Source organism: Eptatretus burgeri, chromosome 11 (genome assembly GCF_056783735.1).
Source record: "Eptatretus burgeri isolate ZD-2024b chromosome 11, Ebu_testis_v1, whole genome shotgun sequence".
Lineage (NCBI taxonomy): Eukaryota > Metazoa > Chordata > Myxini > Myxiniformes > Myxinidae > Eptatretus > Eptatretus burgeri.
The window spans coordinates 15744218-15771928 of NC_140971.1; the positions used below are offsets into that span (position 1 = coordinate 15744218).

The 27711-nt window shown below is 44.6% G+C and overlaps 1 protein-coding gene across 1 annotated transcript; it reads right to left on the minus strand.

The window, feature by feature from the left end:
- Positions 1-399: 399 nt before the first annotated feature.
- On the minus strand, positions 400-25758 carry TWSG1 (twisted gastrulation BMP signaling modulator 1). Its single transcript, XM_085845329.1, has 5 exons — positions 25479-25758; positions 20624-20758; positions 8278-8377; positions 5713-5904; positions 400-1358 (listed from the first exon to the last, which is right to left on the minus strand). Exons 2-5 carry the CDS (start codon positions 20723-20725, stop codon positions 1150-1152), a joined length of 603 nt encoding a protein of 200 aa, XP_085701455.1. The 5' UTR covers positions 20726-20758; positions 25479-25758; the 3' UTR covers positions 400-1149.
- Between the last annotated feature and the right edge of the window lie 1953 nt (positions 25759-27711).

The window sequence follows — 27711 nt, forward strand, 5'->3', positions numbered from 1 at the left end:
CTGATTTTATACACCATGTAGTTTTGTTTTAACACTGCTTGTCCTGCTCTTTCAAGTATCTGGCATGAAAAACCATTTCCCTAATGCTCTTCTGTACATTGTAATCTAAGTGGAATTGCATTGCAGTGGATTGTTTGCATACATATGGTTGTGTGAAATTTGTTTGTGTAATTATGATCGTTATAATATACGTGAAGTGAAAGTGACTTGTTTGAGTGGTTAGGTTAAGTGATTGTCATGTGGTTAAAAAGTGACTGTGGTTGCATTAACTCAGTCAAGACGAGCCTCATTGCTTGATGGAATACAACATAGAGTTTCCCATTCCGTTTTGAGGGGATGAAGAAACCTTCGATCAAACAACAATTCTGCTTGAGAAAAGGAATGGCCTTGAAAATGCAACATAGTTCCTCATTTATTACTTGTAGCAAAAATACACTTTTCAAACCAGTCAATAGGAGCTCACATTTGCCTCCCAGCAATTGAAAGCCAGAGTTCAAAGAGGAATAGCAGAAGCTCTGTGGATTAAACATTGGATAACATTTCTTTCGAAGCATAGTTATTGCAGTTACAAAGGCTATCTGTTGTGGAATGTGAAAATTGCTTAGCAGTCTCACACGGCAGCGGTTAACGCCGCCACTTTAACCGTTTTATCTCGTACAATGGCCGAGGAGGGAACCAATCGTTCTGCTTTGTCGCTTGAAATGGGTCACGTCCCCCGCAAGCCCCTCCCCCCAAAAATGATTGTGGTCGAGAGATGGTTTGGAGATGAGCATCGGGTCGGTTGACGATAATCTCCACACATTTGTGGCTGGGTTTGCTCATGAGCAACTGTCCTTGGAAAAGTCAGGGGCAGAGAGGATTAGTCCATCAAATGAATGGGAGGGAAGAGTTGGATTGTGAAAAGGGCTGTTGCTTACGAGTGCGACAACTTTTTCTTGCAAGCACTTTGTCCGCAAGGTACAAGAACTGCTACCATACTACACATGATGCTGTTAACTTTCCATACCATAAATAGCAAAGCCGTATACTGCTTAAAACATCAAAGTGTCATGTTGGAATGCCTTGCACAATCGCTACAAACAGTAAAGATCAAGCATATAAGTGTTAAAGTTAATACGGTACGATTCTGTTCCTCTTCTGCAAGCAAGGTCAGAGCAGGCAGTTCAAACACTGTGGCTTGCGGCTTCCATAGTTCAGGCAGTCGGGACCGATGCACTCGCAGCAGGCATTGTGGAACCACCGGTACTTCGAGGCCCCCATCGACTCGCAGGACATCCGACAGTTGTTTATGGACATGCAGTCATTAAAATAGACGACCCTGCAGCTCGGCAGAGAATCGTCTGGTTTGCTCATGAAACCTACAATTTAAGGTGAGACATTTGAGGAAGTGAGTTTTAAAACCATATATACTTTGCAAGCAAAAGACATGCAGTTTTTCCCTACTCTCGGTGAAAAAAAACACACCGATGGTTATGTGCCACGTACATGAGGCGCATGAGTGGATTCAGGAAGCAAAGGATGAAAAGGATGTCGAAATGAAAGAATCAATTCAAATGAATGACAACATAATATGCAGTAAATGCATAACAGTAAAAACTTGCAGAAATATAACTTGTATAACCAAAATGAAGACAATGCAAGCTATACGATAATGTTATGAAATGACTCGGAAAAGGGGGGGGGGGTTAATAAATTATTCATTCTTAATTAGTCATTATCTATCTATAATTCCAGCAATATCTGTGTGTCTGTGACCACTGTTTCTCAACAACTGCTGGTCCTATCTAATTGAAACTTGCCAGGTATATTGCTGGGGACCTAAGTATGTGCCTTTTCAAGGTTTGATATTAATCGGACAAGTGCTTCCCAAGTTATGGCCATTTATTTACCAAACCAATGACATGACACGTTGCTGTGTGGGTGTGGCCGTTGGGGAAGAGGTCCTCAGTTACCAATGACAGGACACGTTGCTTGGCGTTTTGCACCCACAGTATCTATCTTCTATCTATAATTCCAGCAATTTCTGTTTGTTTGCCTTTTCAAGGTTTGAAATTAATCGGACAAGTGGTTCCCAAGTTAGAGCTCATTCCCCATTACGGGTTACAACGTACGGACTTCCGGATAGTGATGACTTACTGTATTCTAATAATTTCTCGATTTCTTATGCGCATTTATAGATAAACACAATGCCCCAATCCAGTCGTCGTTTACGAGAGCGAAGGAACGGCCTGTGTGGTTGTTTGAAAGTTTTTTTGTTTCTTTTGCACGTGTGGCCACGCACGTACGGGCACGCGAGAGTGAAGGAATGGCCTGTGTGGTTGTTGTTTCTGGCACGCGGTTTGAAAGTTATTTTTATTTTTTTTGCACATACGGCCATGCAAGAGCGAAGGAACGGCCTGTGTGGTTATTGTTTCTGGCACGCGGTTTCAAATGTTTTTTTTTTTTTCATGTACGTCCATGCACATACGGGCACGCATGTACGGGCACGCACTAGTTTCATAATGAATGTTAGTGTTTTGTAACCCGTTAGGAAGCTACTTGTCACACTAGCCTCGATGTCTTTCAATATTTACCTCCGCCACTGAAGGTGAAGGACGTTATGTTTTCACCCATTTTTGTGTATTTGTCTGTTCGTGTACAGTATATCTCAAAAAGTTGACGGATCCGGATGAAATTTTGTGAACAGTTTTGGTGTGCGACAAGGACGAACTGATTAGATTTTGGTGAAGATCCGGATCAGGATCTGACTATGAGGATTTAAAAAGTAATTCTTCACCATTGAGACATGGGGCCAAAAATGATATATAGCACAATATCTCAAAAAGTTGTGCACGGATTCGGACGAAACTTGGTGGACATGTTGGGTATGTGACAAGGAAGAATTTATTCGATTTTGGTGAATATCTGCATCCGCACCTGGGAATGAGAATTATTTAATCTGCAAAGTGATTCTTCACCGTTGATAGATAGGGCCAAAAGCAAAATATAAAATGATATTTCAAAAATGTATTGGACCCGATATGTTCTTGTGGATGAGGCATTACGTGGTGGAGGTATTCCCTCTGTAATTAACGTTCTTAATCCTTCCCCATGCGTCCATGTCAAAATGGCGGTTTTGCATGTGTGAGCCTTCCATGACCGCATCAAAATTGAGGTTCCGTGTGTGTGAGCCCCACATGATCGCGTCAAGATGGTATGTCCATGAGCAACCTCGGACGTGGCTGCATTGACATGGCAGAGATGCTTGAGCAACTTCGTCACCGTGGGAGCATTTTGTGCGACCCTTGCAAGTGGGGGTGAGGGGCAGGGGAGAGCCTTGCACAAAAGAGATGACGAGAGTGACAGACAGACAGACAGACAAAGACAAGGAGAGGACGAGGTCTGTACGATGCTCAGTCCCGCAGTTATCACAGCTCAAGCGTGCCATGGTATTAACTATTCCAATCCTGATACAAGCCATTCCAGCCGCAGCATAAGCAAGCCCATCGGCTCCCCAGTATGCAGCTTACATGCACCTAAAGGAATGCTGCCCTATACATTCACCTCCATTTCTGACATCCTTCCATTTGTCCTATGTCCCCGAGCGTGTCTGCATGTGTTAAGTTAGTTTAAGATCGGCATCCAGTCCATATTCATCTATAGGTTAAGCGTGTTGTGCCGATCAGGGTTTTCTCTTTCTCTTCACTCCTCAATTTATTGATATCCCTGATATTATTCATCAAATCTGTTTTGTTTAAATTATTTATAAAAACTGAACACACATGCCAAGCTTCAGAATGCAGACAAAATTAATCGATCATTAATCACATCACACTGCAGAGTCACCGCACATTGTGCAGAACGCCTCCCCTCGCCATCTTTGGAATTAATCCCTGCTGCTCTCGCATCACCCGTTAGGGAGACAGAGTCCGTTACAAGTTTATGGAGTAAATGGATAACATTAAAAACTTGTATAACCCAAAGAGACTACATAAACTATACATGATTTTTTTCCCCTCCATGATGAGAACGGTTATTTTACTTCCAACTTCTAGTTGTATTAAAAATGATTTTGTTTGAAAGCGAGTTCAGTATTTGTAATTGGTATAGGCCGACATCGCGATTGCGGATCACCATATCGGTAATCGGCACAGGCCGGTATAACTATTGCGGATCGTCGTACCGGTAATCGGCATGGGCAGGTATCACGATTGCGGATCGCCGTACCAGTAAATCGGCACAGGCATTCTAAAGCACACCCGATTCATATAAAATAACAAATTGGCAATCTCTTTAGAAACAGCCACGAGGACAAAGTAAAATGCAATTGCTTGTCCGGTGCTCAGATGCTGAAGGTTGAAAGTTAAAACCCATTGTACCTACTTCCTGGTATGTCTTGATGCCATACGTTCCATTGTTCTAGATGTAACCAAGTGCATCAAAGATTTTTAAACCATGTATGGTATTTAAAGATTGTAAACAATGTTCTTCGATTTGTTGGTGATATACTGATAAAGAAAAAAAAATTCGGAATAACAGAATATTCAAAATTAAAATTCTGGGATATCGATATGAAAAATGATACCGATATAACCGGTATATCGATATATCGCCAGACCCTATTAGCTTCTTTGTTTCTTTTTTTGTACAACAGCAGTTTGCCTTTGTTTTGTCGTATACGAACAAAGTACTAGCAACGCATTCTTCTGATGCATACCTTTATTTGGGCAGTGTATAGGCAACCGACAGCTCTGTATAGGCAAAATAAATAAATAATTACCCAGGTTACGTGCATGAAGAAAAACATATCCTCTGCTAATAATTCAAAACACCTCACAGCACTGGAAAACGTGGGGACAGGAATACTGTACTGTAAATGGTGGAGACTCCCCCACCTGAAGGTGGTGCTGCATGATACACATTTACAAAGAGAATTTGCGTCCCCCTCCAAGACTACTGACAAAGATACTACTAAGATCTTCCACGGAGCCCTATACATTAATTGGGGTCGTGCTGATCCTCCAGCAAGTCGAGATGTAAATGGCACAGAACTGTAGGAGGAGTAGCGTGACAAACAAACAAACACTGGTCTGTGAATTATAGTCAGGATTTTGAATGGAGTTCAATATTATAGGGGCTCAAACGTATGGCCGAATGGATCTCTTTCATTCCTGTCAAATTTTAATCTTGCAAATTTTAAACATTCCAGACAAAAGTCGAAGCCAAAAGGAAGAAAACAGCCCTCTCATCGTTAGAGTCAAATTAATCATCCTGCACGTCCACAATCACAACCTGCTTAACCCCCAGGCAAAGCTGTTCTCCCGATGATATCACACACCCACAGTGGAGTAGGGTGAAGTTTCTTACTTGATTTCAAACGCTTCAGTTGTTAATATCTTGTTTTGCCAGTACAAAGTTATTCCATTACAAACAATCTCTTGGTATGTAAATAAAAAGGAATGAGTGGAAATGGGTACAGTTGCTCTTTAAAGGTTAAGGCTCACACATTTGGCTCAACTTCAATTAACATTCTATTTAACCAAGGTACAGTTGAGGTCATGGGGTGATTAAAATGGCACGTGGACAAACAGAAACGTTTAATAAGCCAGAAAATAAAGTCCAGAAAGGAAATATTTTTTATGCCCTTGTGAAACTTTCGCAGCCGATAGTCTTGGATTCTTCATTGGGATAAGAAAGCAAGAGGCAAAAATAACGTGAAGAGAAACTGCTTGCCAGTGTAGTTGTGGAGTAGATGTGCTGGATGGTCCCACTGCTCCTTCAACGACATGGTGACAATGTTCCAGTTGAGTACAGTATTACCATCAGTAAGGGCTCGAAATAGCGAAGGGATCGGGTCGGTGAGATCTTCCACGGAGCTCTTGGCTGTTGGGTGTGAATCTGTGTAATTTTTGGGGTTACACATTCCTGAAACACAAAAGATCGATCGTGCCGAGAAATATGGCCAAAGCACCGTTTCCTTTGGAGTGCAAGCAACATGAATTTTAGTGAAGATAAACGCTGTTATTAAATTCGACATCAAGAAAACAATAAGAGCATTGCATGTGTTATATTGAATGGCGACCATCGAGTTGGTTCAAGTTAAATGGGCGATAAATTCACTGAGGTACGTATTCGTAAAGCACAAGCATCATGGAACATTCATGGATTCCTCAAACTTCACCATTGATACACGACGATGACTCCATGACGTGACGAGTGTGATGAGCTGATGAACTTGCATGTCAAGTCTCATGACAATTTGATATAAACATCATATAATTTGAGAAGTGTCCGTTTGTTACCTCTGCCACTGAAGGTGAAGGAGGTTATGTTTTTCTTTTCTTTTCTTCTCTTCTATATATCTCTATATATCTCTATATATCTCTATATATCTCTATATATCTCTATATATCTCTATATATCTCTATATATCTCTATATATCTCTCTCTCTCTCTCTCTCTCTCTCTCTCTCTCTCTCTCTCTCTCTCTCTCTCTCTCTCTCTCTCTCTCTCTCTCTCTCTCTCTCTCTCTCTCTCTCTCTCTCTCTCTCTCTCTCTCTCTCTCTCTCTCTCTCTCTCTCTCTCGGCAGGATATCTCAAAAAGTTGTGGATGGATTCGGATGAAATTTGGTGGTCAGGTTGTGTGTGTGACAAGGACGAACTGATTAGATTTTGGTGAAGGTCTGAATCCGGATCCAGATCCGATAATTTTTTAAGTGATTCTTCACCATTGAGAGATAGGGTGAAAACGATATGTAGCACGATATCTCAAAAAGTTCGACAGATTCCGATGAAACTTGGTGGACATGTTGGGTGTGTGACCACAACGAATTGATTCGATTTTAGTGAAGATCCGAATGCAGATCTAGATATGAGAATTATTTAATTTCCAAAGTGATGATTCACCATTTGAGAGATAGGGTGAGAAACGATATGTAGAATGATATTTCAAAAATGTATTGGGCCCGATATGTTCTGGTGGATCAGGCATTGCGTGGCGGAGGTATGCGTTCTACCGAGTGCCCTTCTAGTTTGTTTGTGGGTTTGTTTGACTTCCATGTGCTCCTAAACTGCTGAACATGAGTTGAAAACTACTGATTGTACTCAGGGTGTGCACAGGGAGGTTTAGGCGGTAAACCAATTCATAGTCACAAAGGTTCAGGCGGGGGGTGGACCCCAATTTTCCCTTTCGCACCACTCCCGGTGGAAAGGGGTTTCACAAGTCATAATAAAATACACCAATTATGTGTGAATTAGCAGACAGGTTATTCGCTAGTACTGTATTTATAATTGGTGGTAAGTTGTTCCTTTAAAGAGACCATTGACAAAAACAGTCAAGTTTGATGTTATATAATTAAACAAAAAACAATTGACTGGTTTGGCCCTCTTTATGGAATTTTTTCTTCCCCTCAGTTAGTTAAAACAACTACGACAGCTGAAAAATAAACCTTAACAGCAAGAAATTTAAATGTAGTTCTCAAGCTGAAACATGTCTCTCCAAGTGTACAGTGGTCTCCTCCCTGCAATGGTATTTACAAACAGTTTGGTTGTGTGACAAACACCAGCTGTTGGTCCGCATCAAAGCAGCCATTTAGCTTGAATCACTATGGCAGTTAGGAGGTCTTAATTTCATATATTATAAACACCGCTCCCTCAGGGAGTGGCTTGGGAGGGAGGCAGGGTGGGGGGGATGGGGGATGGGGGATGGGGGTGGGGGATGGGGGATGGGGGGTGGGGGGTGAGGATTGGTGGGACAAAATGATTTTGTGCCATGCCTAGTCATACCCTTTCCCTCCAGCAGGGGTCAGTAAGCAAGCACTGTGCCATGTGTCAAGTGAAAATCGCAAGTCGTCAACACACCCTCGTGCGGGTGGAGAATGTGTTGTGCTCATGAATTGGCGAAGCCATTTGAGTCGATAAGTTAACAGACGAGCCTGGTGTTGGCTTAGTGGTTAGGGTGGCGGCTTGGGATCCTAGGGTCCCGAGTTCAAGCCCCGTTGGCCGCTGAATTAAAAATACAAAAGGAGGTTGATTCAGCCTGTCATCCTTCCGAGGTCGGCAAAATGAGCACCAGTGTACTGGTAAGGGGGACACTGCATCAGCAGCATAGCCGCGTCCCAACCAATGATGCAACCAGCAGCCACAGGCTGCACTCGATAGAGAGGGAGAGTTAACAGACAGACAAACAGACACGTTGTTTTTTAATGATATTTTAAAAAGGGGGTGTTTCTTTTTTTCATTTTCTTCAAGACTAAGAAATGAAAATGCTCAACTCCAGGAGAGGTCAAGATTACTTACCCACACAATCACAACACTTGATCCAGAGGTCTGCTAGGCATAGCATACACTGTTTACAACAAGTGCAGTTTCCAGATGAAGGTTTACAGTGGCACAGCTCCTACCCAGACACACAAAACAAGGTACATATTATTATCCTCTCTGGGTGGGTGGTGGGTCATGTTATTATTGGTCAATATCAATATTATTAGTGGGTCAATATTATTATTATTATCTCTGGGTGGGTCATGTTATTATCCTCTCTTTTTATCAAGAAAATAACATCTTTTATCAAGACGTGAAGGGTGGTTGTGATAAGCTCCCACAGGAGGTTGTGTTTTGGTTTGAAGGTGATTATGTTGTGTTTTGAGCCCAGAATGTCGGGGAGTGTGCGGGTTGGGCAGATGGACACTTTTTTGGCGGTCGGGCCTGTTGCTGGGCTCGATTCCGTGGTTGAAATTTTGGAATTTGGCTCGGGTTGAGAGATTCTGGGGCTTATCACATTTTAGTTGTAAAAGGTGTGCTGAAATTGAATAAAAGCGTTTATAAGCATTGCAGCAAGTGTGCGATGGGCTCTAAGGTCTCTTGGCCTGAGCCGGGTTTCAGGGTTTGAACTGCAGGGTTGGGCTTGATGGCGGGGTCTGGCTGCTGGAGAGGTATTTGTTTGGCTGCCTCGCTCGTTTTTTTGGTATTCTGAGTGGTGTGTGACTCCCCCCCCCCCCCCCACAGAGAGTTCCAGTTCTAGAGCAGATAAACAGGATGGCAGCTGTTTTAACGTGCTGTTTTGATGTACCCCATTTCAATCAATCCTGTACTAATGCTGGCACACGGGACCAACCCCCCCCCCCCCCGACCCTTGCTTCCCCTCAAGTCTCCCTCCCAAATGCAAATCAAACCTCAAGTCCCACTACTAAATGGAAGTCCAGAACACGCCCCTTACCCTCCCCACTTCCCCTTCCTTGCCACCCATGCTCCTCGCTCCCAGCCCCTCCTTGCACCACCTACCTCCTGGAGTGTATTAGCAATGTGTGTTGAAAGTCGCTCTACCCTCCTTGCTCCCCCCTTCCCATTCTATCTCTCCCCTCCCCCTTTATTAGTATTTCCGTCGTGTCCAGACAGGTGGTATTTGCTCGTGGTAAATAAATAAAGAAACACAGAAGCGATTTTAAACAAATAAATAAATAACGGCCATCTCGCACTGACGCACAGCGGACGGGCTAATGAGACTAAGGATTCTCCTGTACTTTTCATCAAGGATCCTGTACTTTTCATGTACTAATTTCATCAAGGATTCTCCTGTACTTTGCACCGTCCATTGGCCCTTCTATCCTGACAAGCTTCCCAGTCCCTGCTGATGAAAAGCAGCTCCATAACATGATGCTGCCACCACCATACTTGACAGGGAGGGATGGTGTTGACGAGGTGATGTACAGTGTTGGGTTTGTACCACACATAATGCTTTGAATTTAGACCAAAAGTTCAATTTTTGTCTCGTCTGACATCAAAACTTCTCTCCACATTCCTGCAGTATCATTAAAATGCTTTTTCACAAACTCCATACTTGCTTTTAGATGCGTCTTTTTCAGTAATGGCTTCTTTGTTGCCACCTGTCCATAGATGCCAGCTTTGTGAAGGGAACGGGATATTGTCGATTGATGAACAGACCCCCATCTTGGACATAGAGCCTTGCAGATCTTTCAAAATCATTGTTGGATTTACAGTAACATCCCAAACCAGTTTCCTGCTTGCTGGGCTGCTGAGTTTGGATGGACGATCTAATCTGGGTAGAGTCTGGATGGTATATGCCTGGTGGTGGCTTAATGATTAGGGTGGTGGGCTTTGGATCCTCGGGTCCTGAGTTCAAATCCCGCTCAGCTGTTGAATTAATACCAGGTGGGGTTAACTCAGCCTATCATCCTTCCGCGGTCGGCAAAATGAGTGCCAGCATGCTGATATACTGTGTCGGAGTGGCGACCCATCCAGGATTGTGCCCAATAGCCAAGGAGACTGCTTAAGTAGCACCGATGCATTGCACAGAGTATGGTCCCAATCTCCTCTCCTCTCCTGGATGGTATGATAAGTCTTACACTTCTTACTGATGGATTTCATCATACTCAAAGGGTTAATAAGTGACTGAAATCTTTTTGCAACCCTCCCCTGAGTGGTGCTTCTCCACCACTTTCTGTCTGGCATCTTTGGAAAGATTCTTGGTCTTAATGTTTGCCTTGATGATTGACCAAGTGAATTGCACTTTTAAAACTCCTGAGATAAGTGGGGGAGGTTAATTTTAAGTTAAACCACTGATTACATACAGGTGAAAGCTATTACACTTATTTTGTAACCTTTCAAACAAATAAGTTTTGTTCACATTTTATCTTTATCACTTTGGAGTAGTTTATGAATTTTGATTCTTCTTCTTCTTCTTCTTCTTCTTCTTCTTCTACATTAACAGCTTGGCTGCCAGCTACCTATCATTTATGTTGGGGCACAACTATGCCACTGATGCTGTGCCTTTATGCCAGTACACTGGTACTCATTTTGCCAACCTCAGAGGGATGACAGAGTCAACCCCACCTGGTATTAATTCAGCAGCCAACAGGGCTTGAACTCAGGACCCTAAGATTGCAAGCCAGCCACCATAACCACTAAACCAACAACAAGCTTATTAAATTTGATTTGAAAGAATCATAAAATAAGCTGAGGTGGCATCAAGATGTGAAAACTGGGTGGGGGGGGGGGGAGCGGTGATTACTTTTGCTGGCCACTGTATTTCTACTCACTGACTTTCCCTTTGTTGTGAGAATATGGAGAAAACTAATAATTGGATCAAAAGTTTGTTGAAAATTTGATGACAAAAGCTCAAATGGTAAAAACTATTATGGCCTGGACAGACGGACAGACTCAGACACATACAGAAGCAATTGCAAAACCCCTGTTTAAATCCAAGAGAACGAATGATAATTTGGATCATTCTGACGGTTCATCCAGCTTGAACCAAAGGATTGGGACTGCCATGAGGACTCGATGTGTGTGTATTAGTACTCTCCAAACTCAGGAGTACAAGTTAGATACGACTTTGTCTCTCTTTCTCTGGTCAATCAGAATGAAACAAAAAATAAAATAAACCAATGTCACCCGCAGGATCTTGCCAAAAGGTGACCACGTGTGACTTCTTTAAGGTCACACTGAGGTGAACAGAGCTGCTATCCACCAGGAGCGACTCCTTGAGGAATATCTGCCTACGAGAGATTCCGATGAGAATCGTTCTACAGAGTAACCATGAAAAATATGCGTTTGCCTCATAACGTCACCAAATGACGTCATAATGTCTCAAGCTTGACATATCTAGAAAGCACTCATCGAGGTATTCAATTTGAGGTACTACACGATATGGTTCCTAAAACTTGAAAATTTGACCTTGGGGTCAAATATGTTTGACCTAAGGCGCTAACCAAGAAGGTCAAGGCCAATCGCCACCAAAAATTAATCAGCTGAGCGCCAGACCATGAACTATATTCCCATGAAGTTTGAAGATGATCCGATCAAAATTACTCAAAAAATAAGGGTTTCGTCGACTCCCCTGATTTGCGACAAAGTGACCTTGGCCTTTGACCTTCAAAATTTTGTGCACTGAAAGGGACCTCTATAGGCCTCTGATATGCGAAGTTACAAAAATTTCCAATGATAACTGTGCTCTGCAGAATTTTTTATACGTGATTACAGACAAAAAAAAAAAATACAAGCTGACTAACATATCTTGCAAAAACTTCGTTTTGGCAAGATAATAATGTATCAATTGTGAATTGTGATGTTATTAATTTTGAACACCAACATAACCAACTTTAGCATGTCATGTGAACTTAGCAAATGTATTTAGAGCTTGAAATCTTCCTGGCTATTTTCAAGGAGCCTCTTCAGCACCAGCAAGTCTGGAAATTCACTCAGGATAACTGGCAGGGACTGCAAGTTGCCATCTCACCTCAGGACTGGCCTCTTATAATCTCCCTCCATTGGGACCATACTCTGTGCAGAGTGTTGGTGCTCCTTAAGCAGTCTCTTTGACTAGTGGGCACAATCTTGGACGGGTCACCACTCCGACACAGTATACCACCAAGCTGGCACTCATTTTGCTGACCTCGGAAGGATGACAGGCAGTCAACGCCACCTAGTATTAATTCAACAGCCGAGGGGGATTTGAACTCAGGATCTGAGGATCCCAAGCCTATCAACCGAACCATTATGCCAACACCAGGCATTCCTCTAATCTCCTGCCCCTGATATCAACTCAGCTTGGGAATTATTTCACAAAACCTGCTCTATCTTACACACAGATCCATCCCATCTCTTCTTCAGTTATCATACCCTTCTTCTCACCCATGGTACACTGAATCAGACCGGCAAGCAGCAGCCTCTTCACTTTCTGCAGATCTGGATAAAAATCGCAAACTGGTCCAACACGTGGAACATGTCTTTCAATCCAGACAAATCTCACACTCTCACTATGTCTCTTTGAAAGGACCGTTTAGAAAATTCCCCCCATCCACTTTCTCAACAATCCTCTGGAAGAAGTCTTTTCTTTCAAGCTTCTGGGTCTCACTATTTAACCTTTCCTGGGAAAGCCACATTTCCAACCTCGCCTCCAAAGCCAGTCGCCGACTGGGAATCCTCCGTCGTGCAAAGTCCTTCCTCGGCTCTCTTGAGCTCCTGACCACTTCCAAAGCTTTTGTCCGTAGCTTGGTGGAGTACTGCTCTCCCCTCTGGGCAGGTGCTCCTGCCTCCCACCTTTCTCGGCTTCACGCTGTCGAAACCAGGGCATTTAGGATCTTCGGCATCTCCCGTAATGAAGGTGAGTCTTTGGGCCTCTCACAATCACCGCAGGTTGGTCGGTGGTATTTGTCTTCTATCGTCTCCTCTTCAGCCTTCCCCCCCCCTGCTCTCTCTGCGATTTGTCCCCACCACATTTCCACAGGGCGCTCAAGGTCCGCCAACAACCGCCTTCTGGTAAAACTACCAAAATCACGAATCACTGCTCACCTTCACTCTTTCATTCCTCTTTTTTCCCGCCTTTGGAATAAACTCCCTCACGCTATTCTTTCCCATTCTTCCCTCCAGGCTTTCAAAACAGCTGTTCACCACCACCTCTCATCATCCCCCATCCAAATCCTCGATCTTTTCTACCCCCGATAATCCACCCAAGCCCAATTCCTTCAATTCCCCTGCTTTCCTTCCTGAAAGTCCCTGTAATGTCCATCTTCTCTTCCCCATGTTCCCCATCCCATCCCTCTCCCTTCCTCAGTTCACCTAATGTGTCTGTTCCCCACTGTTTTGTCCCTCCCACTCCCGCCCCTCGTCTCATGCCCCCTTGCAGTGTGTTGTGTGTTAGCTCTCATATGAGCCTCGACAAGGTATACAACCCCCCTCCCCCCAACCTTTTTCCAACCCCAACTCTGTCCTCCCTCCCTCCCTCACCCACCTCCCACCCATAAAGCTAAACAGGCATTCCGACATCAAAACCGGAATATTTAATGCTTTCCCCTCCCCTAACATGCTATCACAGAAATCACAACCGAAACAGCTTGTACAAGATATGTGGAAACCATGTGTAATTGCAACTCAAGTGATCATGAGCAGGTTAATTGTGCCAATAAACAATCCTAAACTGATTACCTTCTTCCTGATGCATACATGCACACCGTTAAAAATAAATAATGACATCTTTTTTTTTTCACAATCTCACGAGATTCCCGGAAGCCCTCAGACAAAAACCTTTATAGTGACTTGGGTTTTATGGTCCGTGGTCAAGTCATTGAAGAGAGAATAGTAAGAAAATATAAGGGTATGTTCTTTTGAACATATGAGTCCCCTTGGACCATGAAGCTATCATTCTTGTTGTTAAAGGCCGTTATGGAACACAGAAATAAGGGTATGTTTAGCAGCATCATCATGGTTGGCGTCTCGCAATATAATATATTAGCGCAATTAAAAATACCGTTTTTCCTCGCATCTTCATGTCTGTCAAAAAACCAGTGTCAAGGTGCACAACTACAGCTCATAACCTATCCAGAGGTGTTTTTCGCCCCCCCCCCTGCTTTCCCGTTTTCACGCCACTGTCCACACAAAATTCATCAATCAATTCTATACAGAGTCCAGGGGACTCAATAATAAGGACCCGTGTAATCTCCACAGTATGAGCCTTGCTTGAGAGAACGCCTCATTTATTTGGGCAGTGTACAGTCAACAGACCATTGCCTTGATTAATTATTGAAGCCCATCTTCACCAGGCCAGTGATGCCAATCAGTTCAAAATCCTTTTAACTGTCACTGACCATTTTACACTGAAGAAAAACTACACTGAAGAGAGAAAAATAGGGAGGGCAGTGGCGATTCTGAATACGACAACTCCGAAGATGACTGGCTTCACACAGCAGAAAGCAACATGGCAGCTGTGCGATTTTTCAGGTTGAAATTGTGGGTGGAGTCAGGCCAGCTGTCCAACCAATGGTTTGAACGGAATGTTACACACAGGCAGACGGACGAATACAAGGGTATTATTATATAGTTTTGGATTTTTCTACAGCGTCTGAGGCTCGTAGAGGAGCTGTAACAAATCATGCACACACAAAGTCAAATTCACAAGACAACCATGGACTTGATTTCAGACAGAGCACTGAGCTTGAGGGGAAGTGAAACTTTCCAAGGGCCATCTTTATCACATTGTTTATCGCTCCACACACTGTGGGCCAATCAAAGAGAGGTGTCCTCCTTCCCATGGATGCCAACCAATGGTGTTTACAGTGGGGAGAACAAGTATTTGATACACTGCCGATTTTGCAGGTTTTCCCACTTACAAAGCACGTAGAGGTCTGTAATTTTTTATCACAGGTACACTTCAACTGTAAAAGACAGAATCCAAAACAAAAATCCTGAAAAATCACATTCTATGATTTTTAAATAAATCATTTGCATTTTTCTTGCATCAAATAAGTATTTGATACATCAGAAAAACAAAACTTAATATTTGGTACAGAAACCTTTGTTTGCAATTACAGAGATCAGACGTTTCCTGTAGTTCTTAACCAGGTTTGCACAGACTGCAGCAGGGATTTTGGCCCACTCCTCCATACAGATCTTCTCCAGATCCTTCAGGTTTCGGGGCTGTCGCTGGGCAACAGACTTTCAGCTCCCTCCAAAGATTTTCTATTGGGTTCAGGTCTGGAGACTGGCGAAGCCACTCCAGGACCTTGAGATGCTTCTTACGGAGCCACTCCTTAGTTGCCCTGGCCGTGTGTTTCGGGTCGTTGTCATGCTGGAAGACCCCGCCACGCCCCATCTTCAATGCTCTTGTTGAGGGAAGGAGGTTGTTGACAAAGATCTCGCGATACATGGCTCCATCCATCCTCCCCTCAATACGGTGCAGTCGTCCTGTCCCCTTTGCAGAAAAGCATCCCCAAAGAATGATGTTTCCACCTCCATGCTTTACGGTTGGGATGGTGTTCTTGGGGTTGTACTCATCCTTCTTCTTCCTCCAAACACGGCGAGTGGAGTTTAAACCAAAAAGCTCTATTTTGGTCTCATCAGACCACATGACCTTCTCCCATTCCTCCTCTGGATCATCCAGAATGTCATTGGCAAACTTCAGACAGGCCTGGGCATGCGCTGGCTTGAGCAGGGGACCTTGCGTGCGCTGCAGGATTTTAATCCATGACTGCGTAGTGTGTTACTTATGGTTTTCTTTGATATTGTGGTCCCAGCTCTCTTTAGGTCATTGACCAGGTCCTGCTGTGTAGTTCTGGGCTGATCCCTCACCTTTCTCATGATCATTGAGGGTCCACGAGGTGAGATCTTGCATGGAGCCCCAGACCGATCTAGATTGACCGTTATGTTGAAATTCTTCCATTTTCTAATAATTGCGCCAACAGTTGTTGCCTTCTCACCAAGCTGCTTGCCTATTGTCCTGTAGCCCATCCCAGCCTTGTGCAAGTCTACAATTTTGTCCCTGATGTCCTTAGACAGCTCTCTGGTCTTGCCCATTGTGGGGAGGTTGGAGTCTGATTGATTGAGTGTGGACAGCTGTCTTTTATGCAGATAACGAGTTCAAACAGGTGCAGTTAATGCAGGTAATGAGTGGAGAATGGGAGGGGTTCTTTAAGAAAAAATAACAGGTCTGTGAGAGCTGGAATTCTTACTGGTTGGTAGGTGATCAAATACTTATTTCATGCAATAAAATGCAAATTAATTATTTAAAAATCATACAATGTGATTTTCAGGATTTTTGTTTTAGATTCCGTCTTTCACAGTTGAAGTGTACCTATGATAAAAATTACAGACCTCTACGTGCTTTGTAAGTGGGAAAACCTGCAAAATCGGCAATCAAATACTTGTTCTCCCCACTGTATGTGTGCACCATCCTCCAAATGCAGACTATTAAATGAGAAAGCAACACTTACCATTTTTTGTTAAAATTTTTCGTATGACTCAACCAGATTCAGAATCAAACCGCGGGCCTTCCAGTCAAAGCATATCCTCTATTATGCCAACAAGCTCAAGAAGAGAATTACCGGTGCCACAGTTTCTGAATGTTTAAATATATACATTAATCTGAGTGTCTCAAATGGAAGTAAAAAGTGTTGGACTATGCACGGCTGGTGGTGCAACAAGGACCCACAAAAAGGTTGGAATAACCTGAAGATTCAAGGAGGTTGCAAGCAACCCATTGATTGTTTGTTTGTCCTCGACATCGTAACACTCTTGCAAGCAAATGCAGTCGGACGTTAGCGGTTTTTAGTTCGCCTGTTCGAAGAACAGAGAGCTATATAGCGATACCCCCGGCGTGAGCGTGAAAATGTTAAAATTTTTGGTGAAAGTTATTTTTTCCTTTCTAATGTTTTTATCTACCACACTATTTTTATATATATATATATATATATATATATATATATATATATATATATATATATATATATATATATATATATATATATATATATATATATATATATATATATATATATAATGTCGGGACGTATTATGTGTCCTCCGTCCGTCCGTTCATTCCTGTCCACACTCTAACTCCCAAAGTTTTCAACTTTCACGTTTCATATTTGGTACACAGGTACAGACTGTGGAGACGGTGTGTCGTGACATACGTTCGTCATCTAAAGTGGTTGCCATGGCAACCAGGATGCTGTTTTCCATGTAGTAGCACAATTCTGTATATACCTTCTTGTTTGGGCGTATATTGTGCTCACTTGCTCTCTTGTTACTGATTACAATATACAAATACATATATTGCTCTAAAATTATTTGGATCAGACTTCACTGCAATGCTTTACAAAAAAATATTAATTATTAGACGAGTCTTTTAAAAACGATAAATGTATAAACAGGCGAGCATTGGGTGGTTTTGACACCAACTCTGGTTTTAAATAGCGATCAATATGGTCAACAGAATGAAGAGAGGCTTATGGCACTCAATTGTTTATTCAGCGTTTGTGTGTGGAATCAGGAGTAGAACCTGTTCTGTATGCTGAGGTTTGTTGATCGTCTTGAGAAAATCGTTTTGAACTTGGACAAATTTGAGCGAACAAGGATCACCCTCATTGGCCGGCAAGAGTGGGTGATCAAGCTCACTTACTTGAGTGACATATACAAGAACCTGAACGAGCCGAATGTAAATATTTAGATAATTAACTCTATTTTCATTTTCAGGGAGAAAATAATTCATGAAAAGAAAGCAAAGCAAATGTCACAGCAAAGAAGTAGTTCTAAAATAAACCAGAGAGTTGGTGTCAAAGCCACCCAATGCTCGCCTGTATACATTTATCATTTTTAAAAGACTTGTCGAATAATTATTTTTTTTTATAAAGCATTGCAGTGAAGTCTGATCCAAATAATTTTAAAGCAATATATGTATATTGTAATCAGTATAAAATAGTGTGGTGGATAAAAACATTAGAAAGGAAATAACTTGCACCAAAAACTTTAACATTTTCATGCTCACGCCGGGGCTATCGCTATAGCTCTCTGTTCTTCGAACAGGCGAGCTAAAAATTAGCAGCACCGATATAAATGTACTTTCCACACAATTTGAAGTATGTTCAACAGATATCCAAGATTACAGGATATATGCTTTTGACAGTTCAACACAAGACACATGCCACTGAACCAGAAAATGTGTTTGAATAGTCTTCAAACAGGACTCTTCAGCTTCGGTTCTATCTTCTTCTTCTTCTTTAGCAATCACAATTATTCCCATGTTCTTGTGGGATTGGCCCGGGGGAAGCTTTGCCCGAGTCTTTCACAAGCCAGCTCGCCAGACCTGACGTTCGGCTTCAGTTCAAGCAGGAATTTGTAATTTGGTCACGATGCCGGCGATAGGTCGTCTACTTTTCATGAAGGACACCATGGTATTTTTAAAGTCCACAAACTAATGTTAGCAGATGGGACATCAGTTGAACGTCCATCCGAGACAAATCACACACATTGATGAACCACCCTGCCGGTGAAATACGGGGATGAGTTTATAGCTGGGCAGAGATTCGAACCCAGACGAGACAGCTTAGAGGTGAGTGTGTACCTCAAGGCCATCCTGCCAGCCCCTTCAGCTTCAGTTCCATACATACTTGTCACACAGTCTGAAATCAGCACTTTCGGAATAGTTGCATCACAGGCACCGAGAAATTGATTGCTCCCTTATACGTTTCATCCACCAATGCAAATGATCAAAGTGTGCATTTTCAGCAATGCGTCGGATATGCAGAACAATTACCGTACAATTATACAACCATCGCATCAGATGGGAATCAGCTTATCTCAAAATAGATCTTCACATTGTTGAGAGGAGGGGAGGTGATTGGAGCAAGCACACATCCTTCATTCACACTGATCATCTACAAGGTACTAATGCATTTTGAAATACAAATTAAACAAACAGCGATGCCATAAATACCTATAATATTGTGTGATAACAAGTCAAGTGTTATCCAAAGTACAACCACACGAACATGTTTTATTTCTACCAATTTATTTCATCTTCAAGCGGTGAGCAGCATCAACCCATCGTAGGAAACTCGGTGCTAGAGACAAAGTTTAATATTTGTGCTTGTTACCTTTCGTTTTACTTTATATAAAGAGCAGGTTATTATCGTCAGCTATGGTGTTGGCTTAACCATCGAAGTGGCTGATTAAGATATTTGGGTCCTGAGTTTGAGCCCCCATCGTACCGTTAATATAATACCAAGTGGTTCGATTCAGCCAATCGTCCTTCTGAGATCAGCAAGCTTACTGGGAAGGATGAGCCATTCGAGTATCCATTGTCAGAGCGGTGACCTATGCAGGATTGTTTCCTCTAGCCAAGGAAAAACTGCCTCAGCAGCCCTGTCTCTGAAGATGTGCTCCTTCTTCTTCTTACTGCAGTCCCTTTGTGCAATTTTCTTTCAACCATTTTTACAGGATCGAAGGCTGGTAATGGAGCAGGTTGTGCAAATAAGTTTGAAACCCTTGTTCTACGTTTATAGTGCTGTACCTTTTTTTTGACAACCTCACTGGGCATGGGATTACCTGAATACCTAGGTGGGTTGGGAGTTGAGGTTGGTTGGATACCCCTGGTCGAGAAAAACGTAACGGAACAAATTCAAGATGAACCTTTCTCCGAGTCAATGCTCTCCAACAATGGGGAGATGTGCAAGATAAAATTCCAGTTCCCGTTTGACCGAGCGGCCTCACCTACGTAGATGACAAACGTCATTCCGTAAGTGTTTTAAAAGTTTAGTTTGCCATGCCATGCTCAGTTGCATCTTCTTTCCCTTGCAATACATGTCATTCCACAAAGTTCAAAACATCCTGAGGGATTAAATATATGGCTCTTTGTATTTATTATTAATTTCTCAGTGATCTGAGGCTCATGAGTTGGGGGGGGGGGGTAATAAAGGGTAAAAAGACAATAAACCATCGGTCATGGGGGTAGAAAAGATTGCGGGTAAAGATGGGGAATGACGCAAGGTGGTGGTGGTGGTGGTGGTGGTGCACCTCCTGCTTGGAAGAGTGGGGTAAAACATGAGCCTCAGGAAGGTGGTTCCGTTATTTTCGAAAGAGAAGAGGAACCAACGAGTGGAGATGGGTACAAAGCCTACGCTTGGACAGTTTAATCAGGGGGGTTTTCCATTACCAATCAGCTTGTAGAGTGCTTGCTAAGTCGCTTAAGCACTCCATGGGAAACCATTGATAAGGAACGGCTGGCTTGGCAAGCGCTAGCAAGCTTATTGGTAATGGAACCACCGAGGAGGGGATAATGGGGATGAACATCCTGTAGTGGTGGAGAGAGAGAGATAGAGAGACAATGCTTTTTGGAAAAGTTGGATGAAGTTACCTGAATGAGGCATCTGCTGACGTCACTGGCACACACAGCCTTATTGCAGGTTCTTCCACCAGGGATCCACACAAGGATCAGCAATCCCAAGAAGGAGAGCATGTCCACACCTTCCAGCTGCCTGCTTGGGGCAACCTGATGTGCAAACACACGAACCCGAAATCCACACGAATATCGATCGTCTCAATCAAAGAAACATCACAAGGGCTAATTTATGTTAAAGACAAATAAATGAGGCGATGTCAGAGTCATTTCACGGGTACAAACAAAATGGTGTTAAACTATCGTTACGTTTCAACAAACCGTTACCTCAGCTCTCCTCACGACACACTGGGACGTGCTCACTTTACCTCAGCTCTCCTCACGACACACTGGGACGTGCTCACTTTACCTCAGCTCTCCTCACAACACACTGGGATGTGCTCACTTTACCTCAGCTCTCCTCACGACAAGACACTGGGACGTGCTCACTTTACCTCAGCTCTCCTCACAACACACTGGGACGTGCTCACTTTACCTCAGCTCTCCTCACAACACTGGGACGTGCTCACTTTACCTCAGCTCTCCTCACAACACACTGGGATGTGCTCACTTTACCTCAGCTCTCCTCACGACAAGACACTGGGACGTGCTCACTTTACCTCAGCTCTCCTCACAACACACTGGGATGTGCTCACTTTACCTCAGCTCTCCTCACGACAAGACACTGGGACGTGCTCACTTTACCTCAGCTCTCCTCACAACACACTGGGACGTGCTCACTTTACCTCAGCTCTCCTCACGACACACTGGGACGTGCTCACTTTACCTCAGCTCTCCTCACGACACACTGGGACGTGCTCACTTTACCTCAGCTCTCCTCACGACACACTGGGACGTGCTCACTTTACCTCAGCTCTCCTCACAACACACTGGGACGTGCTCACTTTACCTCAGCTCTCCTCACAAGACACTGGGACGTGCTCACTTTACCTCAGCTCTCCTCACGACACACTGCGACGTGCTCACTTTACCTCAGCTCTCCTCACGACACACTGGGACGTGCTCACTTTACCTCAGCTCTCCTCACAACAATGGGACGTGCTCACTTTACCTCAGCTCTCCTCACGACACACTGGGACGTGCTCACTTTACCTCAGCTCTCCTCACAACACACTGGGACGTGCTCACTTTACCTCAGCTCTCCTCACGACAAGACACTGGGACGTGCTCACTTTACCTCAGCTCTCCTCACAACACACTGGGACGTGCTCACTTTACCTCAGCTCTCCTCACGACACACTGGGACGTGCTCACTTTACCTCAGCTCTCCTCACAACACACTGGGACGTACTCACTTTACCTCAGCTCTCCTCACAACACACTGGGACGTGCTCACTTTACCTCAGCTCTCCTCACGACACACTGGGACATGCTCACTTTACCTCAGCTCTCCTCACAACACACTGGGACGTGCTCACTTTACCTGAGCTCTCCTCACGACACACTGGGACGTGCTCACTTTACCTCAGCTCTCCTCACAACACACTGGGATGTGCTCACTTTACCTCAGCTCTCCTCACGACAAGACACTGGGACGTGCTCACTTTACCTCAGCTCTCCTCACAACACACTGGGACGTGCTCACTTTACCTCAGCTCTCCTCACAACACTGGGACGTGCTCACTTTACCTCAGCTCTCCTCACAACACACTGGGATGTGCTCACTTTACCTCAGCTCTCCTCACGACAAGACACTGGGACGTGCTCACTTTACCTCAGCTCTCCTCACAACACAATGGGACGTGCCCACTTTACCTCAGCTCTCCTCACAACACACTGGGACGTGCTCACTTTACCTCAGCTCTCCTCACGACAAGACACTGGGACGTGCTCACTTTACCTCAGCTCTCCTCACGACAAGACACTGGGACGTGCTCACTTTACCTCAGCTCTCCTCACAACACAATGGGACGTGCCCACTTTACCTCAGCTCTCCTCACAACACACTGGGACGTGCTCACTTTACCTCAGCTCTCCTCACGACACACTGGGACGTGCTCACTTTACCTCAGCTCTCCTCACGACACACTGGGACGTGCTCACTTTACCTCAGCTCTCCTCACGACACACTGGGACGTGCTCACTTTACCTCAGCTCTCCTCACAACACACTGGGACGTGCTCACTTTACCTCAGCTCTCCTCACAAGACACTGGGACGTGCTCACTTTACCTCAGCTCTCCTCACGACACACTGCGACGTGCTCACTTTACCTCAGCTCTCCTCACGACACACTGGGACGTGCTCACTTTACCTCAGCTCTCCTCACAACACACTGGGACGTGCTCACTTTACCTCAGCTCTCCTCACAACAATGGGACGTGCTCACTTTACCTCAGCTCTCCTCACGACACACTGGGACGTGCTCACTTTACCTCAGCTCTCCTCACAACACACTGGGACGTGCTCACTTTACCTCAGCTCTCCTCACGACAAGACACTGGGACGTGCTCACTTTACCTCAGCTCTCCTCACAACACACTGGGACGTGCTCACTTTACCTCAGCTCTCCTCACGACACACTGGGACGTGCTCACTTTACCTCAGCTCTCCTCACAACACACTGGGACGTACTCACTTTACCTCAGCTCTCCTCACAACACACTGGGACGTGCTCACTTTACCTCAGCTCTCCTCACGACACACTGGGACGTGCTCACTTTACCTCAGCTCTCCTCACAACACACTGGGACGTGCTCACTTTACCTCAGCTCTCCTCACGACACACTGGGACGTGCTCACTTTACCTCAGCTCTCCTCACAACACACTGGGATGTGCTCACTTTACCTCAGCTCTCCTCACGACAAGACACTGGGACGTGCTCACTTTACCTCAGCTCTCCTCACAACACACTGGGACGTGCTCACTTTACCTCAGCTCTCCTCACAACACAATGGGACGTGCCCACTTTACCTCAGCTCTCCTCACAACACAATGGGACGTGCCCACTTTACCTCAGCTCTCCTCACAACACACTGGGACGTGCTCACTTTACCTCAGCTCTCCTCACAACACACTGGGACGTGCTCACTTTACCTCAGCTCTCCTCATGACACACTGGGACGTGCTCACTTTACCTCAGCTCTCCTCACAACACACTGGGATGTGCTCACTTTACCTCAGCTCTCCTCACGACAAGACACTGGGACGTGCTCACTTTACCTCAGCTCTCCTCACAACACACTGGGACGTGCTCACTTTACCTCAGCTCTCCTCACAACACACTGGGACGTGCTCACTTTACCTCAGCTCTCCTCACAACACACTGGGATGTGCTCACTTTACCTCAGCTCTCCTCACGACAAGACACTGGGACGTGCTCACTTTACCTCAGCTCTCCTCACAACACACTGGGACGTGCTCACTTTACCTCAGCTCTCCTCACGACACACTGGGACGTGCTCACTTTACCTCAGCTCTCCTCACAACACACTGGGACGTGCTCACTTTACCTCAGCTCTCCTCACAACACACTGGGACGTGCTCACTTTACCTCAGCTCTCCTCACGACAAGACACTGGGACGTGCTCACTTTACCTCAGCTCTCCTCACAACACAATGGGACGTGCCCACTTTACCTCAGCTCTCCTCACAACACAATGGGACGTGCCCACTTTACCTCAGCTCTCCTCACAACACACTGGGACGTGCTCACTTTACCTCAGCTCTCCTCACAACACACTGGGACGTGCTCACTTTACCTCAGCTCTCCTCACAACACACTGGGACGTGCTCACTTTACCTCAGCTCTCTTCACGACACACTGGGACGTGCTCACTTTACCACAGCTCTCTTCACGACACACTGGGACGTGCTCACTTTACCTCAGCTCTCTTCACGACAAGATACTGGGACGCGCGCTCACTTTACCTCAGCTCTCTTCACGACACACTGGGACGTGCTCACTTTACGACACACTGGGACGTGCTCACTTTACCTCAGCTCTCTTCACGACACACTGGGACGTGCTCACTTTACCTCAGCTCTCTTCACGACACACTGGGACGTGCTCACTTTACCTCAGCTCTCCTCACGACACACTGGGACGTGCTCACTTTACCTCAGCTCTCCTCACGACACACTGGGACGTGCTCACTTTACCTCAGCTCTCCTCACAACACACTGGGACGTGCTCACTTTACCTCAGCTCTCCTCACGACAAGACACTGGGACGTGCTCACTTTACCTCAGCTCTCCTCACGACACACTGGGACGTGCTCACTTTACCTCAGCTCTCTTCACGACACACTGGGACGTGCTCACTTTACCTCAGCTCTCCTCACAACACACTGGGACGCGCTCACTTTACCTCAGCTCTCCTCACGACACACTGGGACGTGCTCACTTTACCTCAGCTCTCCTCACAACACACTGGGACGTGCTCACTTTACCTCAGCTCTCCTCACAACACACTGGGACGTGCTCACTTTACCTCAGCTCTCCTCACAACACACTGGGACGCGCTCACTTTACCTCAGCTCTCCTCACGACACACTGGGACGTGCTCACTTTACCTCAGCTCTCCTCACGACACACTGGGACGTGCTCACTTTACCTCAGCTCTCCTCACAACACACTGGGACGTGCTCACTTTACCTCAGCTCTCCTCACGACACACTGGGACGTGCTCACTTTACCTCAGCTCTCCTCACGACACACTGGGACGTGCTCACTTTACCTCAGCTCTCCTCACAACACACTGGGACGCGCTCACGCGCGCATTTTACCACAATGTAACCACAAAAAGCAAGCACTTCTTTCCGATTGTAATTTAATAACCCGAACATTTATACGATCCGAGTAAATTCCTTACCCGAAGTGTGAAAGCTTCAGCAGATGCTCTCTGTGTATGGGAACTCCGTCATGGGAATCGATGCCTCTTATGTTGATATTCCCATGAGGGAGTGTAAAAGGCGTAACGTATCCGGATATTATTACTTGTTTACAACAAAAAAAATTGAATTCAAGATTTATCTCTCACGAAATGAAAGATACACAATGATAAATGTGAAACAAGATAGCTGAAAATGTAATTGCTGCGATGAGAATGGAAGCTCGCCGCCCATGTTGCTACCCGCCGGACGCGCGCTTGTTTGGCGGTGATACGATATTCCTCGAGATACGATACGGGGTCGAATGACAGGCGAAAAACGGTGTTAATGGATACAATTTATTACTCGTGTACATGTAACGGAGGTTAAAGATTCGAAAAAAACAGGAAGATTAAAAAAAAAATGACACCATACACCGCCTCAAAAGTTATGTCGCGTAGAAAACAAATAAAACAAGAAAATACCATTTAAAAAAATTACTTATTGTGCTATAAACGAGAGGTAAACGTTTACTTGTACCGAAAAACAAATTTACAAACTTTTAACCTTCCTCTACCTGCCCACACGTCGAGGTTCGTCCCACACCGGCAGAGCATCCTCCCCCAACCACAAGAGTTAAAAACCAAAAAAAAAAACAGCGATTAAAACGCTTTAAATTACTGACCAATAGGACGTGTTCATATAAACAAGTGTGGGGCCAGATGAGCTAAACTAATGATTTGGCAAACGGTCGCAGCCACCTGTAACGACCAATGATGCGGACGTCTCCAGGGGGGAGGCAAGCTGCTGCAGCCCCGATTCAGAAGGAGAAGTTCCTGTTTTATCCTCCTTCTGACTCAGAAAATGTCTACCAGTGGCTTTACACAGAGAGAAGGACACAGAAACGATCAACTGTAATGTACTCAATAGATAGGGACGAAAGCTCTGAAGTGGGACCAACAGGTTTAATCCCGACACGGGCACAGCAGTCAGCACAGCACAGCATTGGATCATGGGTGGGTCACGTGACTCTCCTTAACCACGCCCCGGTGCACCTACGGATACCTGCATCAGCATAAACTCTTGGACTGACACATCTCATCAACAACCTGTATAGTACACTACACCAAAAATGTATTAACTGAACACACGGAATTATAGAACATAGTAGACTTAACAACAACATCCATCCCGAGATCTCAGAACAAACCACCGAATCACACTTCACATGCGTGTAGGCCCTCTCGCAACTTCAAACGCAGCACGTATCTCCAAACTGGCCATTACAAATGTATTTTAGCATTCATGAGTGTTTTACAACAGGTTTCATCATCGACGTCATGAACATTTTTGTTTGATTGTCAGTTCAGAGACATACAAACAAACATTTTTTGGCCATTTTTCCCTGCTAGGGCGGAGGAGGTGAGCCTTGCGGGTCTCCCATGACGATCTTCTGTCATGGTTCCCTTTTTGAGGCAATGTTTTTTTGTTGTTTTTTTTTTATGGCCGGATCCCCTTCCTGACGCCAACCCTTTAGTGACCTCTTACGACACGCAGGGACACGGTGTACCTATTCTAAACCGAGGCACACACCGGGAAGAAAGAAGAGTTCATTCAATTTTCATATCAATTATTACATTACATGGTTGTACCAATCGGGAAATATGAAAATCAAATTTTCTGTTCAAACGTTTTGACTTTTGAATTTATAACCATTTTTCTGTAACCATTTAGTGTATATGCCTGGTGTTGGCTTCGTGGTTAGGATGATGGGCTTGGGATCCTCCGATCCTGAGTTTAAATCCCCCTCGGCTGGTGAATTAATACCAGGTGGGGTTGACTCTGCCTCTCATCCTTCTGAAATCAGCAAAATGAGTGCCAGCTTGCTCGTATCCTAGGTCGGGGTGGTGACCTGTCCAGGATTGTGCCCAATAGTCAAGGAGACTGCTTAGGCAGCACCAACGCTCTGCAAAGAGTATGGTCCCGATGGATGGATGGATTTAGTGTATCGAGAGAGTTATCTGTGCCAATGTTGAGATCTCTGCTTCATGTGGTTATGCTGATACAGTATCACCTTTTTTATTACTTGGCAAAAAAAATTTTTGGACAAGTATGTTGATCGCCTCTGTTTGTTTGTTTGTTACTTGGCAATTTATTATTATAATTTTTTTACAAGTGTGTTGATTGCCTCCATTTGTTTGTTTGTTTGTTACTTGGCAATTTATTATTATTATT